Source organism: Anabas testudineus, chromosome 19, assembly GCF_900324465.2.
Source record: "Anabas testudineus chromosome 19, fAnaTes1.2, whole genome shotgun sequence".
NCBI classification, from domain to species: domain Eukaryota; kingdom Metazoa; phylum Chordata; class Actinopteri; order Anabantiformes; family Anabantidae; genus Anabas; species Anabas testudineus.
The window spans coordinates 6,639,887-6,665,466 of NC_046628.1; the positions used below are offsets into that span (position 1 = coordinate 6,639,887).

A 25,580-nucleotide genomic window follows, 5' to 3' on the forward strand; every position below is an offset into this window, starting at 1 on the left:
AAATGTGGTTTATCCACGTTGGAAAATGTTACCTAAATATAGTTAGTTAACAAATTCTGAAAATGGGCAAGGCCACATTCAACAGTTAGGGGGCCCAGGGCTAAACACTGACTGTTCATCACCTATCGACCCACACATTGTGCTTGTACTTTGGAGGCTCCATGTGTTTGTCTTCTGAAGGAGACCAAAGCAACAAGATCATTGGTGCACATTATACGGTGTGTTGTTGCCCATGCCGGATTTTATCCTTTTCATGCAGAGCCCTGTTACGTAACAAGTGTGGAAAATTGTACACTACTCCCACCCTTGGTTTCCCTTCTGTGGAATAATCATTGTACACCTCTCCCGTTTTGAAAGTCCACCTGCTGGCAGCGCAGCCAGGCTGACAAATCTGATGCGTGAATTCATTGTTCCATACAGCAGGAATTACCTTAGTGTTAGTGGAAAGAATAAAGAACAAAAGGCTAAAATTTACCCACGTCCAGTCAGTGCAAATGTGGTCATGCTGTGCAGAATGCACCATATATGTTTCACTAGAGCTATTAGTGACAATTAAGTCATCCTCACAGCCCCTTAATCTTTCTGTTTATTGGATAAATGACACATTCATCTCCAGTTTGGTTATGTGCACAAAAAGTAAAAGGGTTTGCATTGGGAATGTGAGTTACCCAGACCAGAATGGGAGGATGCTTTATATCCAGTTTCAGTGGAACAGCAAGGGTGGAGTACAGCAGGGACTGTACAGAGGGTTTCCTTCACACAATTAAATTATTTTCCCTCTAATCAATAAAACATAGTTAATTTATCTGTTGTTAAAGGATTTGTTTTCTAAATGACAAAAGAGAAACACCAGAAAAGATTGAATTTGAAGATTTCTCATCTCAAACGTAGAGTTTGAAATGTTAACATAGAGAACAGAAGATGTATGATTCAGCCTTTACTTGGTTCATCCTCCTTGATTAATATTTGACCCATAAACTTGGCCTCAATCTGTCATCATCTTTGCCCGCACTGTAGTTATATTTAATTTCCCCCCTTTTTATAAGCCAGCAAAACTTTGCATGGATGCACTTCATATTCACTGGAAGTGGGTTCCTGCGAGGCAGCATATGTCAGCCACATTAATGCATCTCATGCAGGGAAGAGTTGTGGATGAACTGACCCCAAGCCGTGGTGACTGGACAACCGTGTATATGTGCTGCAGCCTGACTTTAGCCGGGCTCTGAACACACTCTGTATGCCTACACATCGTCTGACATAGACTAATCAATGTTTTTCCTTTTTGTTTTGTGTAATTTGTGATTGTATCTGTTTTCACAGTTTCCTTCTACAAAGATGTTCAAGTTCCAGTAACTTTTATCATATGATCTTTTAGTACAAACATGATATGTTAAAACTTATCTCGCTGTGGAGAGATGCTTGAGCTAAAGGCTTTTTTGTAACCAAGACTCATAAAACTTGAAAAGACTTTTATAGTTTTTATAGTTTTATTGCTAATTTTCCTCGTACTGCAGTCGTCTTTCTGGAGACTTTATATTTACCTGGACGCTTATGTCATGCATGCTTTTGCATTTTTAAACAGCAACAACAGCAATAACATTGTGATCTGGAAGTTGAGTCGTGGCAGCTGGACTTCCATCTTGTTAGGTTGATCTAACAAGACAGAATCTTCATATCTTGTTCATATTAACATGCTGATAATTAGCAGGTAGGTACAATGTTTACCATGCTTAAGCATGCTAATATTTACTTAGCACTATTTGATTTGTTCATCTGAAAACTTATAGAACGAATCTGATGATGGCTTGTCTCACCATGCTTTACTCAAAACCATAAATATGAACTGCATGGCAGGGCTATGGAAGAAAAAACGGTCACCTGGGACCATACGTGTTAAAATATTTATGAGATGCAGCCAATAGTTGTTGAAATATTTCTGTTTGGAATAAATGTTCCACATCCACATGCGTGAGAATCTGCAGTCTACACTGCTGATGTGGAGGTGAGTATATTACTCATTCATCTTCACAGTGACAGTTTGCAAATACACCTGCTTAACTTTACATTGCCCTAAAGGAAAACACTATGTAAACATGTCCTTACTGATCTCCAAAAAAACTGTACTGTGTACTATTTGACCACATAGCAGTAGATGATCTAATTTTGTGTTGAGACTTTTTGCATCAAATGGAGCAAATGGAGTTTCAGAGGAAATTTTTCTGATGACTGGAGCCTACATAGACCAGAATGCAACACAAAACAGGAGTCTCACTTTATCTTTGCTTGTAAAGAGATCTTGCTGCTGTCATGATTGAGATTATAGCCCACAGCAAGAACATGCAACAGTGTGCTGTGGTAGAACAAGTCTCTCGGGAACAACAAGAGATTACAAACCCTGAGGGAGAGTGGACACACCAAAGCAAAATAAATTATAGCAATTCATCAAGAACAACCACTGGATCCTAAAAGACTGCTTCTTAGTGCACACAAGCGCATACAGGTACAGGCTCTGACAAAAACAAACACACACACCCAAAACCGCTCACAAATCATCCACACACAAGCTTCTCTCTTGCTTGTCTTTTATAGGTCTTGATAATTTCTCACACTGTGCCTCATCACTGTGGCAGTTTTTCTCCTCTCTCCTCCAAACAGGCTCATCCAAGACTGAACTTTTGATGCACTCATCAAGGAAATTACCCTGTGCTGCGTGGAGCCAGATTTATCCAGTGCATCATTGGGCTGCGGTTGTACAGCAGCAACATTGTAAGGAACTAACCTGCTTCATGACCCATACTGTTTTAATGAGGGACACACTGAGCCGTATAGCTTCTGAGTTTTTACATGAAGTGGTCTGATTTATTCTGATTGAGACTTGTTCATTAGGAAACAGCTGCTCAGACCTCCAACATATGTGTTCAGCACTTTGTGAAATATAGGGTTTCTACAATTAAAAAGTTAAAGCAATAAAACAGCTTGCATGTGTCATCTGGTCTAATGTAATGACAGAGTACAACACACTAAGAGTTCTTTTGAACATATTAAAGAGGTTTATTGCTATAAGAATACATATTCAAGGCTGGGACTCAACTGAACAGATCAACTGTGTTTGAACCCCAGTGAGTTTCTGAAGATTCCTGTAAAACCATCTGCAATAATCCCACACACATTCCTGGTAATGCAAACAGACAAGTAATGTGACACACTTCCTTTCTCACAATGGTTTGGAGAGTGGAGCAGGCAATGCCAGTAAAGAACGGAAGAGCAACTGAAGTAATAGAAACACAGGCAGAGAATGAGAGGCAGGGCATAGGAAACATGTGGGACATCTTTCCAACTGGAGCAAAGCGCTGCAGCTTGCTGTTGTTTGACCCAGTGGCTCAAAACTGACTTACTTTCTAGCTTCGTGGATAGATAGAACTGGACACAGATCTTTAAATCATTAAATCTTGGTGATTATTTAGACTCCAACTTACTAAACATCACAATCAGATGATGATGCTATGAGCTCACTAATAGTAGTTCCTACTCTTACTGCTATGTTAGGATGGAGCTGGATTATTTCTCAATTCTCCTACTGTTTGCCTGGCAACAGCTTAGACCAAGAAGTGTTTATCATCCATTAAGTCAAATGCGCATTTGGGTTATAAATGATAATAAAAGCATGTCACTATAAAAGTGGTCTAACAAGAAGCACTGATATTAAGCTAGAACTGTAAAAGCACCAAAGAGACCAAATCACCTGTAGATAAACCACGGTTGTGTGTCAATCAGTCAGAAAATGACTTAATATGTCAGTAGGACATTCTGGAAAATACAGGCATTACATTTTTTATGATGTGTGAATACTGCATTAGACCCAGATTTGACTGTGTATTTTTTCAGTTTGACACCCTGGGGTCTCACACTGTGGAACTGCTATGTTTTACTGCCTCCCTGATGTACCCCCAGCAGGCCTGTTTATCCTTCATTAATCCCCGCTTTTACCCCCCACTTTCTGTTGGCGTTTATCCCATTAATGCTTTGTTTGCTGGAGAAATCCCCCAATAACATAATCCAGAGTCAAGGTTACTAATGTGTGTGTGCGTGCGTGTGGAGGGGATGGGGGAGTGAGTGAATGTGAGTGCAGAGACCGAAGATGATGCTGCACTCAATGGTTACCATGGAGTCAGTGATTAATTGATGAAGAAATAGAACCATTACAGACACCATGGTTAACAACTCTGGGAGAGAAAGTAAACAACAAACAACAGGAGACAGAGAGGTTTACAGCTCTTCTTTTTTCCACTAAAATTGTTTTGGGATCACTGCCCGATCTACTGTGACACACTAAAATGCTGATCTTTAGCGTTGACAGTACTGCAGTGTGATTGTATATGAAAGAAAAAAGCCAAGTGCTCAGATCATTCTGTCTAGTTCTGGCTCCACTGAAAAATGTGTCTTGCTTATATTTTGTTTCACTGCTCTCTGGTCAAAATGATGTTTGTGCAGAATAGGACCCCCAGAGGTTTTCATCTGAAGGATTTTATTCTACTTTAGGTGGGTGTCATCTGGGAAGGAAGTGGACAAAGACAATCTTTATATCATACAATCTTTATAGTAGGAGCAAACTGATTAAATCATTAAATTGTAAAACTCACCTGGAGTTTTTTTCCAACTAAAAAGCAGTTACCAATTATAAAAATTCAAATGGAGGCTGGACATGTATTCCACAAACAAATAAACATACAAAATAAGATGACAGAATGTATTTATGGATGGACGCTTTCCTGGATGGAAGCATTTCCTCCTAAAACAACGTTCGGTGTTCGTTCTGAATATTTCCGTGTACGTACAACTGATAAAACAAACATGACATGCCCTGTGAACAGTTCTGAAAGGGATCATGTTATTCATGCAATATTCATCCATATCTAAATTTAGCTCAAACATTTCACGGGAGGGACCATTATCTGAACCATCATTGGTAAACAGCTGTTAGAGAATCAAACACTGCTGTGTACTCCCCCCTGTGAGATGTTTATCCTTAATTAACTAAGGTGTAGCCTCCTCTCTGGGACACTGTAGTCTCACACACGGCTCGATGGCACAGACTGACCAGCAGGGGGCAGCGTTGGACCGTGCTGCTCTCACCGGAAATGACGTACAGCGACCTGCGGCTTCCCACGGGGGGCGTTTCTTTTTCCTCAATCTGGACTCTGGAGTTTTCCTTTTTTTTTCCTGGGTGTTGCCTCTCTGTCTTACAACTTTGGAGTTTCACCCGAGAGTCACTGAAAAGGCGAGACGAGCCAGATAACTTGTATAGCGACGCATACATGTTCGATCGCACTTGAGGTCTTTTCGTTTCGTGTGCGACGCCGCAGCGGTTTAAATTAGCCGCTGTTAGCTCGCTAAGCTAACTGAGACTCTCCGAGCCGCTGTAACGCTGTTTGGGTCCGATGCAGGCCATTAAGTGTGTGGTGGTGGGGGACGGGTGAGTGAAACTGTGTTTTGTACTTATATTAACATACAGAAAGTCCAGGTTAGACTCGCATAGTGGGCGTTTTGAAGCCAGCATGGTTGTTTGTGATGACCCAGTTATCAACAGTTGGCTAGCGGCTAACGAGCCTCGGCTAAAGTGCCAACACGAGCAACAGCTGTTGTTGTGCCTGTTCTCCGGTCCAGCTGGGTCAGACAGATTTATCCACACACCCCGGTTAGGTGTGACTGACTGGGTCACAGCATGCCGTTTATTGGGCACGACACACACTGCCATGTCGAGAGATGCGGCTGATTATGAATTTGACTGAACTTTAATCAACACTGCAACATATTAGAAACAGATTTTCCTGGATACTGTTAATCAGCAGAAATAAAGATTTCAAATAAAGCCCAATGACATTTATGTAAGGAAATGTATGATGATAAAAATAGTATTGGTGACTTTTGTCAGTCCATAAATGATCAGATTTAGTCAGGATTAATATTCATGTCAGCTTCAACGTTTCAATAGATTTGTATTGTACGTGGAAAGCAAATGAAATATAAATATTTTCACGTTTTAGAAGATGCAGATTTGATTTAAAGAAACTGATTGTCAGTGTACTTCTTACTTTGTCAATGGATTCATGTCTTGATCAGGGCAGGTTTGTGTTTTGGCATCATCTCATTGAGAAAACCTTTTGTGCAACAACATTAGATACATTTTACATGTGATTTATTTATTTTTTGATGCCATTTCAAAGCTTTAAGCTTAATATAAAACAGAAGATTACAAAAATATTCTCAGGAAGTTGGACACAGGGTCATCAAAGGATACCAACATGCCCTTTTCTAAAGTTATATTTAGCCATCACACCCAGGAAGTCCTGGAAAACAAATAAAATTAAAGACGATAAAAAAAACAATAAATTTAGAAGCGTATTTCCATTGTTGTCTCAAAAGATTACAGATCTCCCTGGTTAAACCTGACTCACCGGACTTGTTGATGTGTCAAGAAAAGCACGTTAAACCTACTAAATAAGCTATTATAACTGCCTCACTGAAACTGTTTCACTAAACAACCGTTTAAAACGCTGCAAATGCATATTAAATGTCTTTAGCACTCATGATAGTATGTAAATGTGTCCTTCTCTTTTTTTTCATCTTCCTAGGGCTGTGGGTAAAACATGCCTGCTCATCAGCTACACTACCAACGCCTTCCCCGGAGAGTACATCCCCACAGTGTGAGTAACACAAAATGACAGCTGGTAGTGTGGTCTATAGGTGGAAATGTGGCAGGGTTTAGATGATGAAGATATTCCACAGATGTGATGGGAAGATAAGTCATATTTTGATTGGCTAATATGATAAGTAATTTGTGTTACAATAAATTATACCCCTCCCTCCTTACAGCTTTGACAATTACTCTGCCAATGTGATGGTCGATGGGAAGCCAGTGAATCTGGGCCTGTGGGATACAGCAGGACAGGAGGACTATGACAGACTGAGACCACTGTCCTACCCACAGACAGTACGTATACTGGTAGTAACAACTGCTTGTCTCAGCTCATTGCCGTGCACAGACAATGTTAGCATGAACACTGCTGATTTGAATTCATGCACTGGCCTGTAACACTTAAGACAGAAACTGTGCTCTCAGCAGAGTAGAGCCATGTATCTACAGTACCTATACACTGTCTGGAGGATGGCTAGAGTCAGTGAGAGGGGGCTCTTCTTTGCACTCTTTGTCTTCACAACAGTGTGGCCTCTTTGCCTAGTTTGTTTTTAACCACGATCCGTTCATATTTGCTGACTTTTCTCATTCAGTCACTGTTGTATTCTGCTTCCTCTGAGCATCACAGTGATGATTAGATTTAATGTTAGTTTGTGGTTGTTCTTGTCCTAGTTGTAACAGAAACATCTCAGTGCTGATTTAAGTATAATTATAATTATACTGTACATTGATTATCTTTTTTTTCCCTCCTCAGGATGTGTTCCTCATTTGCTTTTCACTTGTCAGTCCAGCTTCGTTTGAAAATGTCCGTGCCAAGGTGAGAAGTCCCGCTCTTTATCTGTGCTGTTTGTTAATGCTGGTTCTCTAAGGTTAAAATATTATATAACACTTGTGATCAGAGTGGTAAGATTGAAACTTGATTTTAAATGTTAAAAGATTTTTTGAGTTTTAAAACTTAGCTTTTTCTTTACCAAATACACAATTGCTCACAAAATAATGCTTTAGTTTTGCAGTAATAATATAATGAAACAAATCAAAGTCATATATTTTAATAGCAGGATTGAGAGTCGTCTGGTGTTTGTGGAAGTTTAGATCTTCATTTCCCGTACGTTCCTCAAAGGTCACATCATGTTGAGTTTGGATAACAACCAGGAAACTGAGAAAGAAACCTTGTAGCAACCCACCCACATTCCACAGTCTCTCAGATAGTCTGTCTGCATCCTGTATAATCTGACTTCTTCCTCTCCCTGCAGTGGTACCCTGAAGTGAGACACCACTGCCCCAACACACCGATCATCCTAGTGGGCACCAAACTGGACCTGAGAGATGACAAGGACACTATTGAAAAGCTTAAGGAGAAGAAGCTTTCCCCCATTATCTACCCTCAGGGCTTGGCCATGGCTAAAGAAATAAGTCAGTAGAGACTCTACAGAGCAACTAAAAATGTAATCTTTTGATCATTTGAACATGTCACGCAAGTTTTACTGACTTGTTCTTTTGCCTTCTTTCTCGTTTTCTCTCATCTGGCCACTAGGTGCAGTCAAGTATCTGGAGTGCTCAGCTCTGACACAGCGTGGCCTTAAGACAGTGTTTGATGAAGCCATCAGGGCGGTCCTTTGCCCCCCACCCATTAAGAAGAGGAAGAGAAGGTGCAGTTTATTTTAATGAAAAGCCACACAGAATAAAAAAATCAGAACTCATCTGTTCAGAAGCAAGAAGATGACGGCCCTGTTCGCCCAAATGTCCACACCCGGTGTCCTTGCTTACACAGCAGCTTTGGTAGATCAGACTTCAATGTGAAAGAACTTCACAGGTTGAAGCAGTGCTGAAGGTTTTCGGTCTGATCTGGGTTCTGGCTGCTAACAACTGTCGAGTTCTTTCACATTGGCAGGATGAAGTGACTTTGGTAAGGTTTTGGGGAATGTTGGGGAGGGGCGGGTTTGATTTGGAGTGTGGGGTTGCTTAAGGTGGAAGTGGGGATTTTACAAAGAATTGATGTAATTTTTTTCTAATACATTGTGAAGGAAACACTACTTGAACATGAATATATCACAGATTTAACTCTATAAAAGAAGGACGTCCTACAATGCACTCTTTCCCCTACACACTAAGAGATTCCTGCTGCCTTGATGAAATTTTAGAAATAAAATGTTTTTTTAGACATTTTTCCTTTGTCAGTCTCTTGTCAGCTGTGGTTGACAGAATTTCCTTTTTATGTGTCATCCAATGAGACCGAGGTGTTGCCAAAACTCAGTCAGCTGTCATCACTTTGTAGTCACTACATAAATATTAAAATGTGTTTCTCTTCCTTTTAATTTAGTTGCAGCTTGTACAACATTCTGTTATGCAGTAATGAAGAAACGGTTGAATCCTTAGTTGACTTACACCAAGTGTTGTAGCAGCTGCTAAGATAATAATCACTATCAGCAGTGAATGACCATTAAAAACCCAGATATTTAACAGGTCATTACCTCATTTTGTTCCTAAAAGCTTTCTAGGTGGAACCGTTGAGCTCCTCTCACTACGTTTGAATGAAAACAGTGTTTTATGAGCAGGTGAAGGTGCAGCGCAGCTAGAGCTGTTTGTGCAGGCTCATTCTCTATCTGTAAATGTTAGACCCACCATTTCAAGTTTTCACTAAATTCTTGCTCAGAAAGTGATTTTGTGTATTCAAGCTTTTCATTCAGTATACGATGCTCATGTTGCTTTCTTGATGGTTTGTAACCGCATCATTTCAACAATGTGTAGTACTGTGTTTTATGAAGTCTGTGAGTCAGTGTACTAGCACTCTAAATAGTGATGATTTTAATGTGTTTAGCCAACAATATGACCATGAGCAATAATTATTAGGCAGATAAATATACAAACATTTATTTTAGAAATGAGCAATGATCAAATGCAGAAGTGTTCTAGGGAAGCGGTGTAAAGCTGGATTCAGAGGTAGTGCACGCTTATATTTACTTTCTTGAAAGATTTTGTTTAATTTTCACATAGTAAGATGATTATTTGTTTTTTTAAGCAAATAAATTGATTGAAAATGCTTTATTGTGCTTTTATCGTCTGTCCTAACACAACTGTAACAGTGTATTAGTAACAAGTGTTTTAACAATTTTTGTTCATCATAAAATAGTGACAAATACCTGTTAGACTTTCCCACAGGTTGATGGGAAGTCTTTAAACAGCTTGTTGTTTGAGCAACAGTTAGTCTTGTAGTGTTCAAAAAGAGGCAGATACTCAACTTTCGAGTAGACAGTAGGTTTTAGCTGGTGGCCTGACTGCTCTACAGGTCAGTGCAGACATTCATGGTCCTCTGCATTTACTTCTAGTGCCACCAGCAGGCTGATGTTTAACTACTATCAGTAGACATTCCCATCAGACTGTGCTGTACCTTGCACACTCATACCTGCCAAACATCAGTCATTTTTCACATGATATTAGCATTGTTCAAAGCACCGCTTGCAGAGCAGCTGGCTTAGGTGTCGACTCAACTGTTTTGAAGTTGCTTTGATAAATTCCTTAAAAACTGTTATGAAAAGTGCTGGTGATATGATTACCAGCACTTTTAATTTTTAGCATTAAATACACAGTATTTACGTCAGGTTGCTCAAGGTTATACAGCATGTTTTGTTATAACCTCTCCTGGGTGATAGAGTACTGGTAGAGTTATGTTTTCCTGTCCTACATTTCCTTCACACAGAGAGGCTGGCACTGAAATACATTACTTGGCCACTTCATGGTTGACTGGCTTTAGTTTTCCACTTGTCAAATACCAGATTAGCAGACACTGCGTCCTGAACTCCCATTCCTGTTAAAACCACAAATACATTACACAGATTACTATAAAAATAGTTAATAATAGTTGAAACTGTAGTTGTCATGAGTAAAATAAATTAAAGTCAACATGTTATGAGTTCTGGAGTCTTACTCCAGGAGCAGGGCTTACCAAGGGATTTGAACACAGTTGTCTTCTCCCGGTGAGCAGGTTTTGTCCCATTAATGACATCTCCAAGCTCTGCAAACACTTGTACCTGAAAACAGGTCACCCACAGTCATATATTTGTCACACATTCTCTGCAAAGAGAGAAAATAATGCATGTCACATTATCGACGTCCGTCAGACTGACCCCAGAGAGGATGACATCACCAGACTCTGTCATCGCCCCCTCCCTGCTGTCAACATACACCACTGCCTCCTTCATCAGAACATCATCCAGCTCCCTCCAGTCTGGCCTGCACGCTCCCACAGCTGTTCTTCAACAGGAGGATTTTTATCAGGACATTTTGCAGTTTTAAATGGGACACACTTTTCCTCTTCAGTGACGTTTTCTCACCTGCCACGTGGGCTCCTGGTTTGACCCACTGACCAAAGAGCACAGGCTCTGTACTTGTTGTTACTGTCACTATGACATCTGCTCCCCTCACCGCTTCCTCCACTGAGACACACGCTGTCACAGGACCACTGACAGAGCGCCCAAACCTCTCCACTCCCTCTCTTGAGCGGCTCCACACACGCACCTGTGGCCAAGAGCCAGGGGATGGTACAGTTTGTGAGAAACCAAACATTATATCAACCAATTACCAAATTAAATCTCAACTATAATGTATAAAACATTTAAGCTATTCAAATGGTTTTATTAGTTGACTGTAATAGTGCCCAAGGTCCTCAATCTAATCTAATGTCTATATCAATGTCTAAGTAAATATCTAATGAGATCTTTTTACACCTCTTTGAATGAAAACATGTCAGTGAAGATGTTATAATGACTCAGGGCCTGTCTACCGGTCCCCAGTATGGCCAGCACCTCTGCTTCAGAGCGCATTAGCAGCTGCATGACAGAAACACACAGAGACAGAGACAATGTAAGAACAACGGTGCAACAGTTCAACAACAGACCCTGTGAACAGAGGTTTAAAACAGAAAGTGAACTGTGCCTTAGCAGAGATTGCTGAGACTGCAGCTGTCCTCATGCCTGTGATCACCTCTCCATCCATAACCTGCAGGTTGGAAACAGGAAACATAACTTCTCTGAAGCTGTTCAAACTTGACTTAAAGATAAGAACAGTTTTTCTTACTGCCATCACGTTCCCACACTCTGGATCCAGCAGCACCACTGTGGCCTGAGTAGACGGCAAAGTGGAACCATCCCGCCTCTTGTAGAAACACACGATCTTTGCGCACAGGACTCCATCATTCTCCATGTATGTAGGCATTAATCCCATGAAGCTGTAAAGGTTGGCGGGGGTTACTGTGATGGTTAATGTTTGATCCGTTAGAGTTACTCGTAACTAGTCTCCTACAGGCCTACCCGCTGTGTTTCTGCAGGGCCACGGTGGTGCGCGCAGGCTGGATCAGCTCAGCGCTGTCTCGTCTGGAGAATTTCCCCAAAGCTTCCTCCAGACGCGGAATCAGCTCTTTATACCGCAACAGCCGCTCGACTTCATGCTCCCATATGATAACAGGAGGTCCGGCCATGGTGGCATCGGCTTCTGCAACTTTGGTCCAAAGTACGAACAGATGACTGTGTGCGAGTTGCGTTCAAGAGCTGCAGTGAGGCTTTTTAAACACTGTCTACGAGGAGGAGCTCAGACAGGACAGAGCAGCCCTGTTTGGTTTAATTTAAACCTCCAGTTGTGAATTATTAACATAAGAATGATTAGATATTTTTATGCTCAGAATGATTACCGATTTTTGTGGATAACACTACTTTTTCCACTACTGATGCAAGTGTTTTTCTTTTTTTGCATTAGTACCTTTTGTTTTCTGCAGTTTTCATTCATATTAAATTCCAAAATGAAAGGGTATACAACGTGAGCATGTTTTCTTTTTAATTCTGGGGGAAACAAATAGCAATATCAGCTACAGGCCTCCAGTAATACATCCAGGATAACTTATCAGCTGCTGCATTTGCCAGCAAAGAAAAAGTTATGAATTAGTTTTTACACTGGTGATAATCAACTTTCAACCGTTTTAAATGAATACAAATGGAATTAAAGAGTAAAAATGAACAGAAACACAAAGTTTATATAAAAATGATTTTATTATGAATCAGGTGATGCTATGGCAAACCGATATACCAAAATAGACGGGCAGTCCTAAAAAACAAAACAGCTTTCCATACATAACTGTTTTTAATCAAACAGCAGACAAAATTATTTTCAATAGGGAATTTGTTTTCCCTTTCTTCAAGGGGCCTTTGTCACAACAGTGCAAGACGTAAAAAAAAAAAAAAAGAAATCACACAAGGAGTCTCTCAATAGCCATTTGAACAGACTGAATCTGTGGTTTGAGCTGAGACCCCTCCTTTATGGTGACAGAGGTAGCAATGACAGGGCGAGACACCCCACAGGCTCGGCCCAAAGCCTGCTTGGAGCGAACAAACACATATGGGACGTTCTTATCCTCACAGAGCAGTGGCAGGTGGAGGATGATCTCCAGTGGTTCAGCATCAGCAGCCATCACGATAAACTCCGCAATGCCTCTGTTCAGGGTTTTAGTGGCTAGGGAAGAAGATAATCAAGGTTAGTATGATATTATACTTATTATTTCAGTGGCAAATCCAGGTTAGACCTGTATTTGGGACACTAAGCTGGTGTCTTTACACAGAAAAAAACCCTATAACTGAAATCCTTCAACAACACAGACCTCAAATGTGACGATTTCCAGATTTTTCTTCAGATGACCCTGACTTGTAACATCACAGTTGAAATATTTACGCAGATTACATATTTATATATCTCCTCACCTTCATTAGCCCCCTTCCTCAGCTGCTTGTAGTTTGATGCTTGCTGCACAAGGTCCAGGATGGTTTTGGTTAGCGTGGCGTCGGCCAGTGGGTAGGCCTTTGGGTTCACTTGAGGTTCAGTCTGGTTGTAAAAGTAAAAACAGAAACACGTTAGGCACAAGAAAGTCGTGTATGAAGTTAAAAGACACGATGATCTTCGAGTTTAATCATAGTTAGCTCTGTGGTCTAACGTCGTCGGCTTGCTAACAGTTAGCTAGTTTGTTAGCTTGTTAGTTAAGAGCAAATCCACAACTCACCATTTTGAATTAGGATTTTCTGGTATTCCGGCCCTCTCGGCGAAATGCTTCACGGAGGACTATTTGTTTCACTTGCGTTAGTAAGAGTGACAAAAGTCAAAGTGTATTTTCGGAGCTGTTTCTGCGGCGTTACGGACTGAACAGCTCTGTAGCACGCAGCGACTCCAAACGTTTACCGCACGTGTGAAACGGTGCACATGCGCACTGGGGACACCAGCTGAAACGAGCGGAAGTGCGAAGCGACGTCATTGTGCTTTTACAAACAATAAAACTACAAATCAAAAAAATGGTTTCTCTTTATTCACGTAAAGATTGTGAAAATACCAGTAGAGCATTACATTTTGCACGATCAAGAATGCTGTTAAAACTGTAATGGAAAGCAGTGTATTAATCTAATAAGCAGACAGATGCACAGATGGAAGAGTAGAAAATTAATTGCTGAATTCAGATAATAAAACTTAATATGCTGAGAATCTTTAAGGTTTTGGAGTGTGTTAAGTACTGAATAGTTTGTACATATTGTTACATTTCTTATAAATCCACAAGTCTTCTGACCAACATTGTGAAGAAACAACACACAGCTGTTTACACCATCTGGCAGAAGGTACAGAGAAAACAGTGGATCAATTCTTTCCAAACTGTAATAGCATAGGGAATTTATTTATTGCTTTATGTTATGCATCCATTCATGCATGAGAAAAATCACCATTAGAACTTGGACCCATTTGTTTTGAAATGGGATGCAGATTTTAATTGTATCATCTAGGAGGAACATGATGTATATCCATACACATCTACTATCAACATCTACTATCATAACATGATTATGACTTTAAAGGACACTTCTTTTTTCTTAAATTACTCAGTAAAGTATTCAAAGGACTGTAAACCACTGTAGGCTAAGGCCAGTCTGCGCTATACACCTCCGCTCCAACAGAGGGCGTACTCTCAAATGAATCAGCGCTTGTTTTGAGGAAGAATGGCGCTGTGCATTCTGGGTAGGGCACTTTCAGGTCGGCCATATTGCTTCATCGTCCTGACAGAAGGAGAGAGGGGAGATGAAGGGGATTCGGGCAATTAGTCAGCTGTCGGTAAGGATATAGCAAAACCGTCCTGCATATATACCTGGACATTAAATACACATTAAAGACGTATATTTCGCTCTTTGTGTTATTGTTTAAAACATCACGGTTAAGTCATTAAGCTGTGAGGACGAGCAGACGAGGGAGCAGTCACCTAAAGCCTGAGATAACTCTGTGCTCAACCAGCATACAAGCTACTGATAACGCTACACCATTAAAAGTCGTTTAACAACGGTTAAATCCAACACAGCGTGGTCTTTACAAAACTATTAACACAACTTTATGGACGTTCAAAATGTCTGAGAGTTAGCGCTGGCTAACGGGGTAGCTAACCTGCTGTTTGTTTGTGGACTTGACTTAGCATTACTTCCTCTGGTAACGTTCATGTTACAGATAATTTGTACCATACGCTGTCTTCATTGACAGAAAGACACAAGCTTTTAATGTGTATTGACGTCTGGGTTATTACTAAAAACACTAGTAGATTTTAAAAGACAACACAAAACAACATCTAGTAGCAGATCTAGAGTTTTTCAACATTGATGAGATGGTCTTCATCAGCCAGTGGAGTTTGACAAGTTCTCAGGGGATTGAAGATGTTCAGTTTTCCATTTTTAAGTAACTGTAATGGCTAAGAAACATATGTCGAAAGAAATTAAAAATAAAAGCCTGAACTCACTGTTTGTCCCATTTTGAAATCATTGATGTTTCTTCTCACATTAGGCATCAGTCAGCACAGCATGTCTGCTGCATATTAGTTTAATGCTGCACATTCACTTGTTCTCTGTTTTTGCAGACTAGGCTTTATGCGGGCCAGGCTGCCCGTAAGGTGGAGTTCTCTGGAGCTGCCGAACATGTGAAGTTTCAGCCACAGGATGTGCAGGTTGGTGAAGGATGACGTATCTTTTTTCTCTATAGAAACGGTACTATGCAGCTGCAAGAACAGACCAGTCCCTCCTTCAGCCTCTGGCTGGGATCAGGCTCTCTCCAGGGGCTGCCCATTCCTACCAGGATGTGCATGTATGTCTGGGAGGGATAAGGACGACTGTGCTTGGGTTGCTGATACACGTTTGTTTGTCAAGAGAAAAATACACTCTTACCGACTAGCTATTTGTTTCTCTTAATACTATGCTGAACATAAAATGTCAAAATGTTCTAAGATGACCAATACTAAATTAAGTGTTTTCAGTTCTATATTTAAAGTAAAATCCAATATTTCAAGGAAATTATGAAACTATAGGACATGTCTGTATGTGTTCTCCTGTCCAGGTCACCAAACTGCCCAGTGGACTAGTGATTGCTTCACTGGAAAACTATTCCCCAGCTTCCAAGATCGGAGTGTTCATCAAGGCTGGATGTCGTTATGAGACCCCTGATAACCAGGGTGTAACCCACCTCCTTAGACTTGCCTCCAATTTGGTATATTGCAGTTTGTTGTCTTCTGGCATCTTTTGTCAGCTGTTTTCTGTGTTCACTCAAAAAAGATCAAGAAACTGGACAAGAACAGATTTATTAAATAAAAAAAAAAAAATTAAGAAAATAGCAGTTGACTTCTATTTATGGATTTTCAGACAACCAAAGGCGCATCAGCTTTCAAGATATGTCGTGGTATTGAGGCAGTGGGAGGAAACCTGAGGTCAGTAACTTCCCCAAAAAAGTTTTACACAGGAAAGAAGTTTTTATCACAGAAAAGCGTCTTCTCTGATGAATAATCTTATGTGGATATCTGCATGTTTCTCTGCAGTGTGACTTTGTCCAGGGAGAACATGATCTACACCGTTGACTGCTTGAGAGACGACATGTGAGTCTTTGTGTGTGATTTATACAATTATTATTACAGTTAGAATTATTAGAGACTTGTGATTAGGATGCTCCAGCTTTCTGTTATCTCTGGTCAGATTCAATTGAGGTTAGTTACAGGAGAGTAGTGGTGTGGATGAAGCGTCATTAGGTATATTTCAGTGTAATAATGAGTGTTTGGAACATAATTGATGGTCAGAGAAGGAGATTGTGCTGCAGTGGCTAATTTTTCAGGATGATTGCATAGTTCTAGCAGTGCATTTACTGACATGTTTTTCTCCTTTCTTTGTTATTGGTCTGCAGTGACACAGTGATGGAATATTTGATCAATGTCACAACAGCCCCAGAGTTCAGGCCATGGGAGGTGTCAGACCTTGCAGCCAGAGTGAAGATAGACAAGGCCCTCGCTGCACAGAGTACTCAGATAGGTGGGTCAAAAACGAGAAGCACAATAATATCTTTTTTCAAGTAAGAAGACATTTCATGATTGTTCTCTTTTTTTCAAGGTGTGGTTGAAGGTTTGCATGAAGCAGCCTACAAAAACGCCCTGTGTAACTCTCTGTACTGCCCAGACCATATGGTTGGTAATATCAAGTCTGAACACGTAAGTATTTTTCTAGAGTTCATTGATAGATCAAGTCTGATGGTGTGTATGCTCATCTAAACATAACGTTTGTGTTTTCTCTAGCTCCACCAGTTTGTCCAGAATAATTTCACAAGTGCAAGAATGGCTCTTGTTGGACTTGGTATGGCTCATTTTACCTTTATTAATAATAGTAGTAATATCAGCACCATGAGGATGTTTGAAGAAATTGACATTAAAGTAACATATCCTGTGATATCCTAAATGAAAGAAGGAACATCAAAATTCTGATTTTATTTCCAGGTGTTGACCATACTGTGCTGAAGCAAGTGGGAGAACAGTTCCTCAACATCCGCAGTGGGGCAGGCACCACAGGGGCCAAAGCCCAGTATCGTGGAGGTGAGCTGAACCAACACTTGATTTTTCCTACAGCTTTAACACTTCCATCCCAAGAAAATGGAAATATTCTCTAATTATACTCCTCTTCTCCAGGTGAGATTCGTCTGCCCAGCAGCAGCAGTTTGGTCCATTCGGCCATCGTGAGCCAGTCAGCAGCGGCAGGCACCAATGAGGCTCTGGCCTTCAGTGTGCTGCAGCATTTACTGGGCGCTGGTCCACATGTCAAGAGGGGTTCCAGCGCCTCCAGCAAACTGGTCCAGGGCGTTGCCAAAGCAACTGCTGATCCCTTTGATGTGAGTAGTTGGTATTTAAACTTGTAAAACATTTTACACATGAATGTTTCCTTGATCAGAGTGGGATTGTGACAGCGCCTACAGGGCTGTGTGTGCATGCTAACCATTCTATTTACGGGTTAAAACAGAACAGGACAAGATTACAACTTGTACTCACTAAATTATATATTCAGAAGAATAATTGGAGCACCTGTAACATTTCCCTTTTTCTGAACAGGTCAGTGCTTTCAATACAAGCTACTCTGACTCTGGTCTGTTTGGGATCTACACCATTTCCCAGGCTGCAGCTGCTGGTGATGTGAGTATCCCATACATATCACAGAAGCAGTAACTGTTGTTTAAAGACAATATCCAGATGTGACCTCTGGCCTTTTGTGTCTATACAGGTGATTAAGGCTGCTGTTGCCCAGGTGAAGGCTGTTGCTGATGGTGGAGTCACAGCTGCTGACATCACTCGGGCCAAGTAAGATATGACACTGTTTCGAAAGAATGCCTGACCAAAACAAATTATATAAGTAACCCTCTTACTTGCTGTCTTGCCCACAGTTAAATGAGAGGATTGCTGCTACATCGCGTATGTACAGTAAATGTGTAGCTGGAGCCAGCTGGAGCTTGACATAAAGCACTCAGCACCCTTTGTCAGAAATGGCAAAACTCAAGGGGTTAAAAAAAAATAAAAAATCAAACCACAGATCACAACATGGTGTTGTAAAGACCAGAGTTGAATAAACGTCTTCCTATTTCCCTCATACGCAGCACTTCGAAGAAATTACATCAAGTCACATGTTTTCCTCTGCTATTCAGGACTGTTGTGGCTTATGATGACCTTCTATCTGTTTCCTGCTTCAGGGCCCAGCTAAAGGGGCAGTTACTCATGTGTCTGGAGACTTCAGAGGGATTGCTGGAGGCCATGGGCACTCAGGCTCTGGCTGACGGATCCTACCAGTCCGCTGAGGAAATATCCAAAAACATCGACAACATCTCTTTGACTGACGTTGCCAATGTAAGACATGGTTCTTTTCAGAGCTCTGTCATCGTCAGGATATTAAAGACAGACAAGTTACATTTAGCTGAAATCCCTGTATCTATACAGGCCTGTCAGTTTTAAAACTGGCTCAGTTATTCACATACTGTGTGGGGGGGAAAAAGGTATTTTGTCTTTTAAGGCGTTCCTAACGTTCTTTCTATTTACTTTCAGGCTGCCAAGAAATTTGTGTCTGGCAAGAAAACCATGGCATCCAATGGCAACCTCATCAAAACGCCATTCGTGGATGAAATCTAAGGCTCTCATCACCTCCTACTGTCCCCGACTCTGACGGAAAAGCAAAATTTATTTCCTTTACATTTTGGAAAATTAGAAACAGGGGAAAAAAACCATCATGACATTTTGCAGAGATGTTCTGAGATATAACGTCCAAACACCACCGGCTGTTTTATAGGTGTTGTTACAGTATATATTCAGATGATGCTGCTCTGGTGCGTCACAATGCCGTGCTCTCATTTGTCCACATTAACTGTATAGCTGATGTAAAATAATGAATAAATCTATCTACCTTGGAGTTGTTGGTGTTTTTTTGTGGTGTGTTTTCAGAGATACTATACAGTTTGAGTTATTTTTTGTCTTATTTGCTTGTGCTCCTGTGTAGATTATGGCTGTATGAGTGTGGGAGTGTAGCTTTAATTACACAGTGTGATCGCAGGTGTTTTAACAGCTCATTTAAATAGGATCAAGCATCTCTTGCATAATTTCTGGCGATGCCAAAGGTGGCTGTGGATGCGGGTGTTTACGCATTTTCTCGCGAGAGTTTCCTCCTAAAGACATGGAGACGCGATCTTGACTGGATTTCAGTTTCCATCCCTAAGAGGAGACATCATTGTTTGGTAGATTAGACACTGGCTGTTCGTCCAGAAGGGTTTTAAAGAGCGAAAGTGGCGGATTTGAACCTGGAAGTGTGGAGGCTGTGTGCGCCGGAGAAGCGTTTAGATGTGAGCATGGGCGGTGTTTTCCGTCTGTGAGTCCAGAGGAAAGAAAACGCTTCCATGTGGGGGGGGGGAGAGACTCAGGAAACAAGTCGCCTACATGCATGAGCCCTTTTCCACTGCTGGAGAATTAATCAGGGATTCAAACACACACGTCCAAGTCCCCTGCTTTGTTTACGCAGACATCACCGGGATGCGCTTTGAGCAGAGGAGAGCTGATCCCTGAGCCCAGACATCGATCCTCTCCTGGGCTGGAGGAAAGAAAGGAGGGTCGGTGCGGATCAGCTGTTGAAGGACCAGCAAACGGGGATATATTGAGGAATCTCACTGCTCGTCTCCAACATGACGTGCGCGCAAACAGTGGCTCAAACGGAGCCCGTCAGCACAGCACCGGCCGGAGAGATGGCACCTGTGAAGAGGGATCAGGTCCGTGGCTTCTGAATGTCCCGTCTCCCTCCGGTGAGGGGTGAGATAGAGGTACACAGACCCTCAGACCTCCACCCGTGTCCACCGTGATGGATAAACTCACCGTGATATCAGGATGCCTCTTCCTCGCTGCAGACATCTTCGCCATCGCCAGCATCGCCAACCCGGACTGGATCAACACGGGAGAGTCCGCTGGTAGGTCGTTGGCACTTTGTTAGTACTGTGCTGGGAAAGTTGAGTTTGTTCATTTATTTATTTTGACAAATAAAAGAGTTTGTCCCCTTACAATAATCAAATCAAACATTACTAAACAGTTAAAGCAGCAGATGCCCTGGGTGGATACATGTTATTGTGGCACAAAGAGTTTCCAAAAGTGTTTTCCTTTGTTTGTTGTGGGGTTGCTGTGAAATTAATCTGTGCCTTTAGTCCCGCAGAACTGTTAAAGGATGCGTGAAATGATGATTCAAACCTTACACACCACGTCCAGATGTGGTTATAACTCATACCATGACCAGGATGAGAGAGAAGCTCTGCGCATGGATACGATCAGTACATAATTACAAGAGGAGACTTTGACAGGCTTTTTTAAAACAATGGAGTTTTTATATTTCATGTTTCAAGACAGTCAGTAGAAATCCCTGATACGAGTCTGAATTCTGGCCATGGTTGAAATGATTCTCAACTTAAAGGGCGACTTCACCTATTTTGGACTTGCTTCCTATGGTTGTGGTTTGGGTGTGTATATGTGTATTAATGTACCTCTGAGCAGCTTCCTCTTCTAGCTGGGAAAACCCCTCTAGAGGATGTCATCTGGAGCAACTGTGAGTGAAATTAAATAATTAATCATCATCATCGTCACTATCTTACTTCAGTCAGTAATTGCCATTTTTGGGAAGCCTTGTTCAAGAGATTGCACAGCCAGTCCTACAATTATCATGAATACAGGTGCTGTCAAAATCCCTGGAGCTTCTACGTACATCAGGTTACATATGGTTATTGCAGTGGAGTCATGATCAGATGCAAAGTCGAGCAAACGATGCTGTAACACTGCTTGACTTACTGTACTGAAAGCCTTTTTGCTCCTGTTTAATAAGCCGAACAGTAATTACCTGAAGGCAGGAAGTGTTGTTTGGGAACGAAGATACAGTACGTGACTTTTAATTAGGCCTCCTGAGAGAATAATGCTTTCCATCTGGAGCGTTCAAAGTCCTCAGGCTCAGTCATGACGTATTTTATTTTGGCTGTGCGTGCTTAGCATATACAAAACATAAAGCATTGTGTGGAAATCGGAGTTTTCTCTTTAGATATCTTTCTAAGGTTTTAAACACCAGTTCATTTGGGAACTACCCCCTCCAGCACTTCGCCATCCTGGTGTAAAACTGGATTTGCTGTGTGTATGTTGTGTTGTGGTATTTGACGCAGTAGCGGCTGCTTTTTTGAGTGGTCAGAAGAGTTTCACAAAGATCATCAGGACATTTTAGGTACTGTATAATTCCCAAATACCCAGTCCAGCAATAGATTCTTTAACAGATTTCATGGAAAACTATCAGTAAAGCAGGTCTTTACAGTTCTACTACATCAACCACAGCCCTGTACAATACAGTAGTACTAATCTTACAAGGCATTATACTGCTGATAATCTTATATACATATTTTATCTTAATTTTTTATCTCAATTGCTTGTTTCAACGGCATAAAACAAAACACACGTTTCAGCTGTGCCTGATTGGTTCTTAGCTGTGGAGTCCAGTCCAGTATGCAGGGAAATGAATGCACTATTTACATTGTCCCCCACTGTGTGGTATGAAAGGATGTGTTGAGACGGAACAGGATACCCTGTGTAAAGGGGGAAGGGGTCAGACTGCAGAAGGATGTGGTTTAGGCCTGATATTCCCATCAGTCCGGTGCTGGTATCCTCTCCCAGCACCGGATCCACGATCGGGAACTGAAACCTTTCCATTAAATATTTAAGCTACTGACTTCAATTTAATTGAATGACAGATACAAGGAAAGATGGAGATTGTGAGGGAAACACAATCCAACGCCTGAGCCGACAGCAGAGTATTTTGAATTTGTCCAGTGGAGCAGGAGCAAATCCTAGAAATGCTATGGTGTGTTCTTCAAAGGCCCATCATTTTACACATTATCCTGTGACATACTAAACAGTTAAATGTAAATTAGGGGGGTTTAATGGCCTTAAATACGAGGCGTTTGTTCCAAAGCAGATTTCTTCTCATTTAATTTCCCTCCTAATTAAAAGATGTTTCAGCTTTTCTGGGTTTTTCCTGCGCTCGCTGTGATATTGGCCACTTGTAATTTTGGCCATCATGACAATTACGTTAATTCTACATTCACAGGGTTTAAATTGCCCCGAGCAGATACGTAAAATGTATAAAGCTCCTCTTTGTTCTGTTTGTCTGCTTGCTAAAGATAATTCAGGGTAAGAAAGAACTTGCAAAACAAAAGAATAAATGAGGCTGTGGGAGACTTGAAGTTTTTTTTGTTTGGTGTGTTCCTCCGCAGTCACACTGGATGCAGAGTTGAGCAGATGTAGTCTCTGCTGGGCTCCGAGTGTTTGTGTGCTACACGCAGAAGCCCCTCTACCTGACATCGCAGCCCCCGCCAGGCTTTGGGAGACAGGATGTCGCCACAAGACTTGGCATCTTACGAACCCTCGTTGATTTCTTCGTTTCTTCCAGCCTCTCTCTCTCTCTCTCTCTGAGGCTTTAGTAGTTCATGCCAAAATCCCTGAACGTGTTTGACGTAATTTGTGAATCACTGGAGGGGGGTTGCTGCTGCTACTGGCACAGTGTCCATCGCCCTGTTTCCATACCAACAAATTCCTTGGCCCCTGGTCACTGTCAGGAAGCAGAGACACTCCTGGGAGGTCTTTATGTAACAGAGACAAAGTCAACAAATAGACAAATACTGTGATAAGTTGCTGTGAATCTGACTTGTTTTGTTACACACCAACGTGACTGCATGAGAAAATGTAATGTCAGAAAAACAAAACACAAAAACCTCCTGGAGCATTAATAGTCTCAGCTAGTGTGAGACAACAGTGGTCTGGTAACAGATGATTATGACTGGTGTGCAAATGTGACATCACCAAAACAGTTTTAACTGTGGCTGAATAGTTAGTGTTCCTGTCAGACGCTGTGACTATAAGAAGCCAACTGACCGGACGTTGCACCACACTTGGACCCTGCTGAGACAGAGCTGACACCTCTGGAAGCTGCATTCTTCTGTTTACTTTATGCTTGTCTCAACCTTTGTTTTTCTCTTTGTGAATGCAGGCTCTCTGACCGTCGGCCTGGTCCGTCAGTGCCAGACCATCCACGGCAGAGACCGGACCTGCATCCCCCCGCAGTTGCCCCCAGAGTGGGTCACGACACTATTCTTCATCATCCTGGGCATCGTCTCCCTCACCGTCAGCTGTGCTCTGCTGGTGATGTCCCACTGGTGCCACGAGGCCACGCGATACGCCCGATGGACGGCCTTCACAGGGAGTAAGAGATTACCAGCCCCTTTGATTATAACCACGTCTTTTTTCCTTGGCTATAAAAAGGATACACAACACCTCTGAAAGGAGGATGCAGCTCAACAAACAGAGCTGAGAGACTAGAACAGTGCATTTAATTTCAGGACAGCTTTTAGCCATAATTCAGTTTCTATTTCACAGTTTCTATTTTTACAGAAGAGAGAAAAAATCGGTCATATTAGCAGCATGGAGCAGGAGCTGTGTATAGACCAGTACGAAGCATGTTCTCAGGCTGAGGCCGTCAGTTCGGGCACAGTTATTAATTTCCAGACACATTTTAATTCCTGAATGCTGAAAACAACAGTTAAGCGTTAAAACAAGCAAACACATTTTAATATAAATGATATTGAGCTGCTGTGTCCTCGTCCACTGCCCTCTGGAGTACAGTGCCCCTGTTGGGAAGTCACTTCTCTCTTCTGTTTTCTCTCCGTCACAGTGGTCCTGTTCTGCATGGCTGCCCTCATATTCCCTATCGGCTTCTACATCAACGAAGTCGGAGGACAGCCGTATAAGCTGCCCAACAACACAGTGGTGGGCTCCTCCTATGTGCTGTTCGTTCTGTCCATTTTCTTCACCATAGTGGGCCTGCTGTTTGCTGGGAAGGTGTGTTTGCCTGGTTGACACACACACACACACACACACTCCTCCTACTGTTTTGAATGTTTGGAGAAACACCATTGGAGACAAACGTCATTAGAGCTCTCTCTCTGCTGCCGTGGTGGAAGTACCCAACGAAACTGAGAGGCACCCGTTTGTGGCTCTCGCTGTGCTCGTAAGTGGAGCCGACACCGGGTGCGATCCACCCGTCGACTTGTCCGTTCGGAGACTGAGCAGGTGCGGAGAGCTCTGAAATGGCCCTCGTCCCTGATGAGTGTGAAGTCGTGGAGAGGGAGAATATTAAGCATCATGATGGGAATGGATTCTGTTCCAATCGTGGTTATAATATCAGGACTCTATATGAAATCCTGCTGCATTATCCGTCATTTTTCAAATAAATGATGGAAAACTTCTCAACACATCAATTAAGATGCACACTCTTCACATTGAGACCAGACTAATGTGTCGAAGCACCAGATATCAGCAGGTCTTCCCTCAACTGACCACATGGAACAATCTGTAAAATAGTTTTTTCCTTGGCACATTTTATTTATTTATTATTCAGTTATGGCTTTTATAAAGGTATTCTTTATTCAAATAAAGGCTACACGTGTTCCAGAGTTAATCCTGCCCTTATTCTACGTGGCGGATCACTTTGCCTTAAAAAGCCGGTAACCTTCACGTTAACACAACTCCAATACGTTTGAGTGAGGCGGTTTTAATGTTTTAATGGGGTGAAATCTGGAAACTCGAACGAAGATCTGAGAAAGTCTCTGTTCCAACGTTATTTTTAGTGATGTACTGAATGTATTCTTCCCCTTTCTGAGCAGTTCCTGTTGTTTAAACACTGTATCATGAAACGACTGAATCGTTTGTCCACTTCATTTCTGTATGAATGAACAGACCACCTGTCTGTGTCATTTCCTGGAAGCACTGTGATGTTTGACAAGCATGGAAGATCTCATCTCATTAAAAATGATTAACTGGAACGCTGTCTCTCTGGTTTATTTTTATTTTATAAATGTTTTTTTTTTTTTTTTTACAATTACAGCCCTCTTCAAATGGATTGGAACAGCAAGGCTTATTCTTTTGTCTTTGCTGTACACTAACGGCATTTATGTTTAATATTAAGTGACAATGACACAA

At 41.6% G+C, this 25,580-nt stretch overlaps 5 protein-coding genes across 7 annotated transcripts; 3 read left to right on the forward strand and 2 right to left on the reverse strand.

Annotated features, from left to right (window-relative positions):
- Positions 1-5,177: 5,177 nt before the first annotated feature.
- LOC113156415 (ras-related C3 botulinum toxin substrate 1) lies at positions 5,178-9,734 on the forward strand. 2 transcript variants are annotated; one of them, XM_033326817.1, is made up of 6 exons: positions 5,178-5,473; positions 6,633-6,704; positions 6,874-7,006; positions 7,449-7,511; positions 7,948-8,107; positions 8,229-9,734. In XM_033326817.1, the coding sequence occupies exons 1-6, from the start codon at positions 5,439-5,441 to the stop codon at positions 8,357-8,359; spliced, it is 594 nt and encodes a 197-aa protein (XP_033182708.1). In that variant the 5' UTR covers positions 5,178-5,438; the 3' UTR covers positions 8,360-9,734. The 2 variants fall into 2 exon arrangements, with proteins under 2 accessions (XP_033182708.1, XP_026207340.1); XM_026351555.1 differs by having other exon boundaries at positions 6,874-6,991.
- On the reverse strand, positions 8,858-12,222 carry crym (crystallin, mu). Of its 2 annotated transcripts, XM_026351552.1 has the most exons (8): positions 12,001-12,222; positions 11,768-11,918; positions 11,627-11,689; positions 11,419-11,520; positions 11,026-11,209; positions 10,819-10,940; positions 10,638-10,722; positions 8,858-10,499 (listed from the first exon to the last, which is right to left on the reverse strand). In XM_026351552.1, exons 1-8 carry the CDS (start codon positions 12,165-12,167, stop codon positions 10,426-10,428), a joined length of 948 nt encoding a protein of 315 aa, XP_026207337.1. In that variant the 5' UTR covers positions 12,168-12,222; the 3' UTR covers positions 8,858-10,425. The 2 variants fall into 2 exon arrangements, with proteins under 2 accessions (XP_026207337.1, XP_026207336.1); XM_026351551.1 differs by having other exon boundaries at positions 11,627-11,918.
- A 490-nt stretch (positions 12,223-12,712) lies between these two features.
- snu13b (SNU13 homolog, small nuclear ribonucleoprotein b (U4/U6.U5)) lies at positions 12,713-13,935 on the reverse strand. Its single transcript, XM_026351559.1, has 3 exons — positions 13,734-13,935; positions 13,438-13,558; positions 12,713-13,192 (listed from the first exon to the last, which is right to left on the reverse strand). The coding sequence occupies exons 1-3, from the start codon at positions 13,734-13,736 to the stop codon at positions 12,930-12,932; spliced, it is 387 nt and encodes a 128-aa protein (XP_026207344.1). The 5' UTR covers positions 13,737-13,935; the 3' UTR covers positions 12,713-12,929.
- Positions 13,936-14,735: 800 nt separating this feature from the next.
- LOC113156407 (cytochrome b-c1 complex subunit 2, mitochondrial) lies at positions 14,736-19,449 on the forward strand. Its single transcript, XM_026351543.1, has 14 exons — positions 14,736-14,824; positions 15,612-15,698; positions 16,085-16,234; positions 16,387-16,451; positions 16,560-16,616; positions 16,919-17,043; positions 17,122-17,219; positions 17,304-17,361; positions 17,502-17,597; positions 17,691-17,890; positions 18,108-18,188; positions 18,277-18,353; positions 18,740-18,893; positions 19,089-19,449. The coding sequence occupies exons 1-14, from the start codon at positions 14,792-14,794 to the stop codon at positions 19,170-19,172; spliced, it is 1,365 nt and encodes a 454-aa protein (XP_026207328.1). The 5' UTR covers positions 14,736-14,791; the 3' UTR covers positions 19,173-19,449.
- Positions 19,450-19,720: 271 nt separating this feature from the next.
- Positions 19,721-25,417, forward strand: LOC113156416 (uncharacterized protein C16orf52 homolog B-like). The gene is made up of 3 exons (XM_026351556.1): positions 19,721-20,491; positions 23,593-23,805; positions 24,274-25,417. The coding sequence occupies exons 1-3, from the start codon at positions 20,386-20,388 to the stop codon at positions 24,456-24,458; spliced, it is 504 nt and encodes a 167-aa protein (XP_026207341.1). The 5' UTR covers positions 19,721-20,385; the 3' UTR covers positions 24,459-25,417.
- The last annotated feature ends 163 nt before the right edge of the window (positions 25,418-25,580 follow it).

Coding starts and splice junctions, on each gene's coding strand:
- LOC113156415 (XM_033326817.1), top strand. CDS start 5,439: ATGCAGGCCATTAAGTGTGTGGTGGTGGGGGACGG. Junction 6,705..6,873: donor GGAGAGTACATCCCCACAGT/GTGAGTAACACA, acceptor CCCTCCTTACAG/CTTTGACAATTACTCTGCCA. Junction 8,108..8,228: donor GGCCATGGCTAAAGAAATAA/GTCAGTAGAGAC, acceptor TCTGGCCACTAG/GTGCAGTCAAGTATCTGGAG.
- crym (XM_026351551.1), bottom strand. CDS start 12,167: ATGGCCGGACCTCCTGTTATCATATGGGAGCATGAAGTCGAGCGGCTG. Junction 11,919..12,000: donor GCCCTGCAGAAACACAGCGG/GTAGGCCTGTAG, acceptor CAACCTTTACAG/CTTCATGGGATTAATGCCTA. Junction 11,210..11,418: donor ACATGTTTTCATTCAAAGAG/GTGTAAAAAGAT, acceptor TCTTGGCCACAG/GTGCGTGTGTGGAGCCGCTC.
- snu13b (XM_026351559.1), bottom strand. Junction 13,193..13,437: donor GAGGAAGGGGGCTAATGAAG/GTGAGGAGATAT, acceptor CTTCTTCCCTAG/CCACTAAAACCCTGAACAGA.
- LOC113156407 (XM_026351543.1), top strand. CDS start 14,792: ATGAAGGGGATTCGGGCAATTAGTCAGCTGTCG. Junction 14,825..15,611: donor GGGCAATTAGTCAGCTGTCG/GTAAGGATATAG, acceptor CTGTTTTTGCAG/ACTAGGCTTTATGCGGGCCA. Junction 17,598..17,690: donor CAAAGCCCAGTATCGTGGAG/GTGAGCTGAACC, acceptor CCTCTTCTCCAG/GTGAGATTCGTCTGCCCAGC.
- LOC113156416 (XM_026351556.1), top strand. CDS start 20,386: ATGGATAAACTCACCGTGATATCAGGATGCCTCTTCCTCGCTGCAGAC. Junction 20,492..23,592: donor CAACACGGGAGAGTCCGCTG/GTAGGTCGTTGG, acceptor TTGTGAATGCAG/GCTCTCTGACCGTCGGCCTG. Junction 23,806..24,273: donor ATGGACGGCCTTCACAGGGA/GTAAGAGATTAC, acceptor TCTCCGTCACAG/TGGTCCTGTTCTGCATGGCT.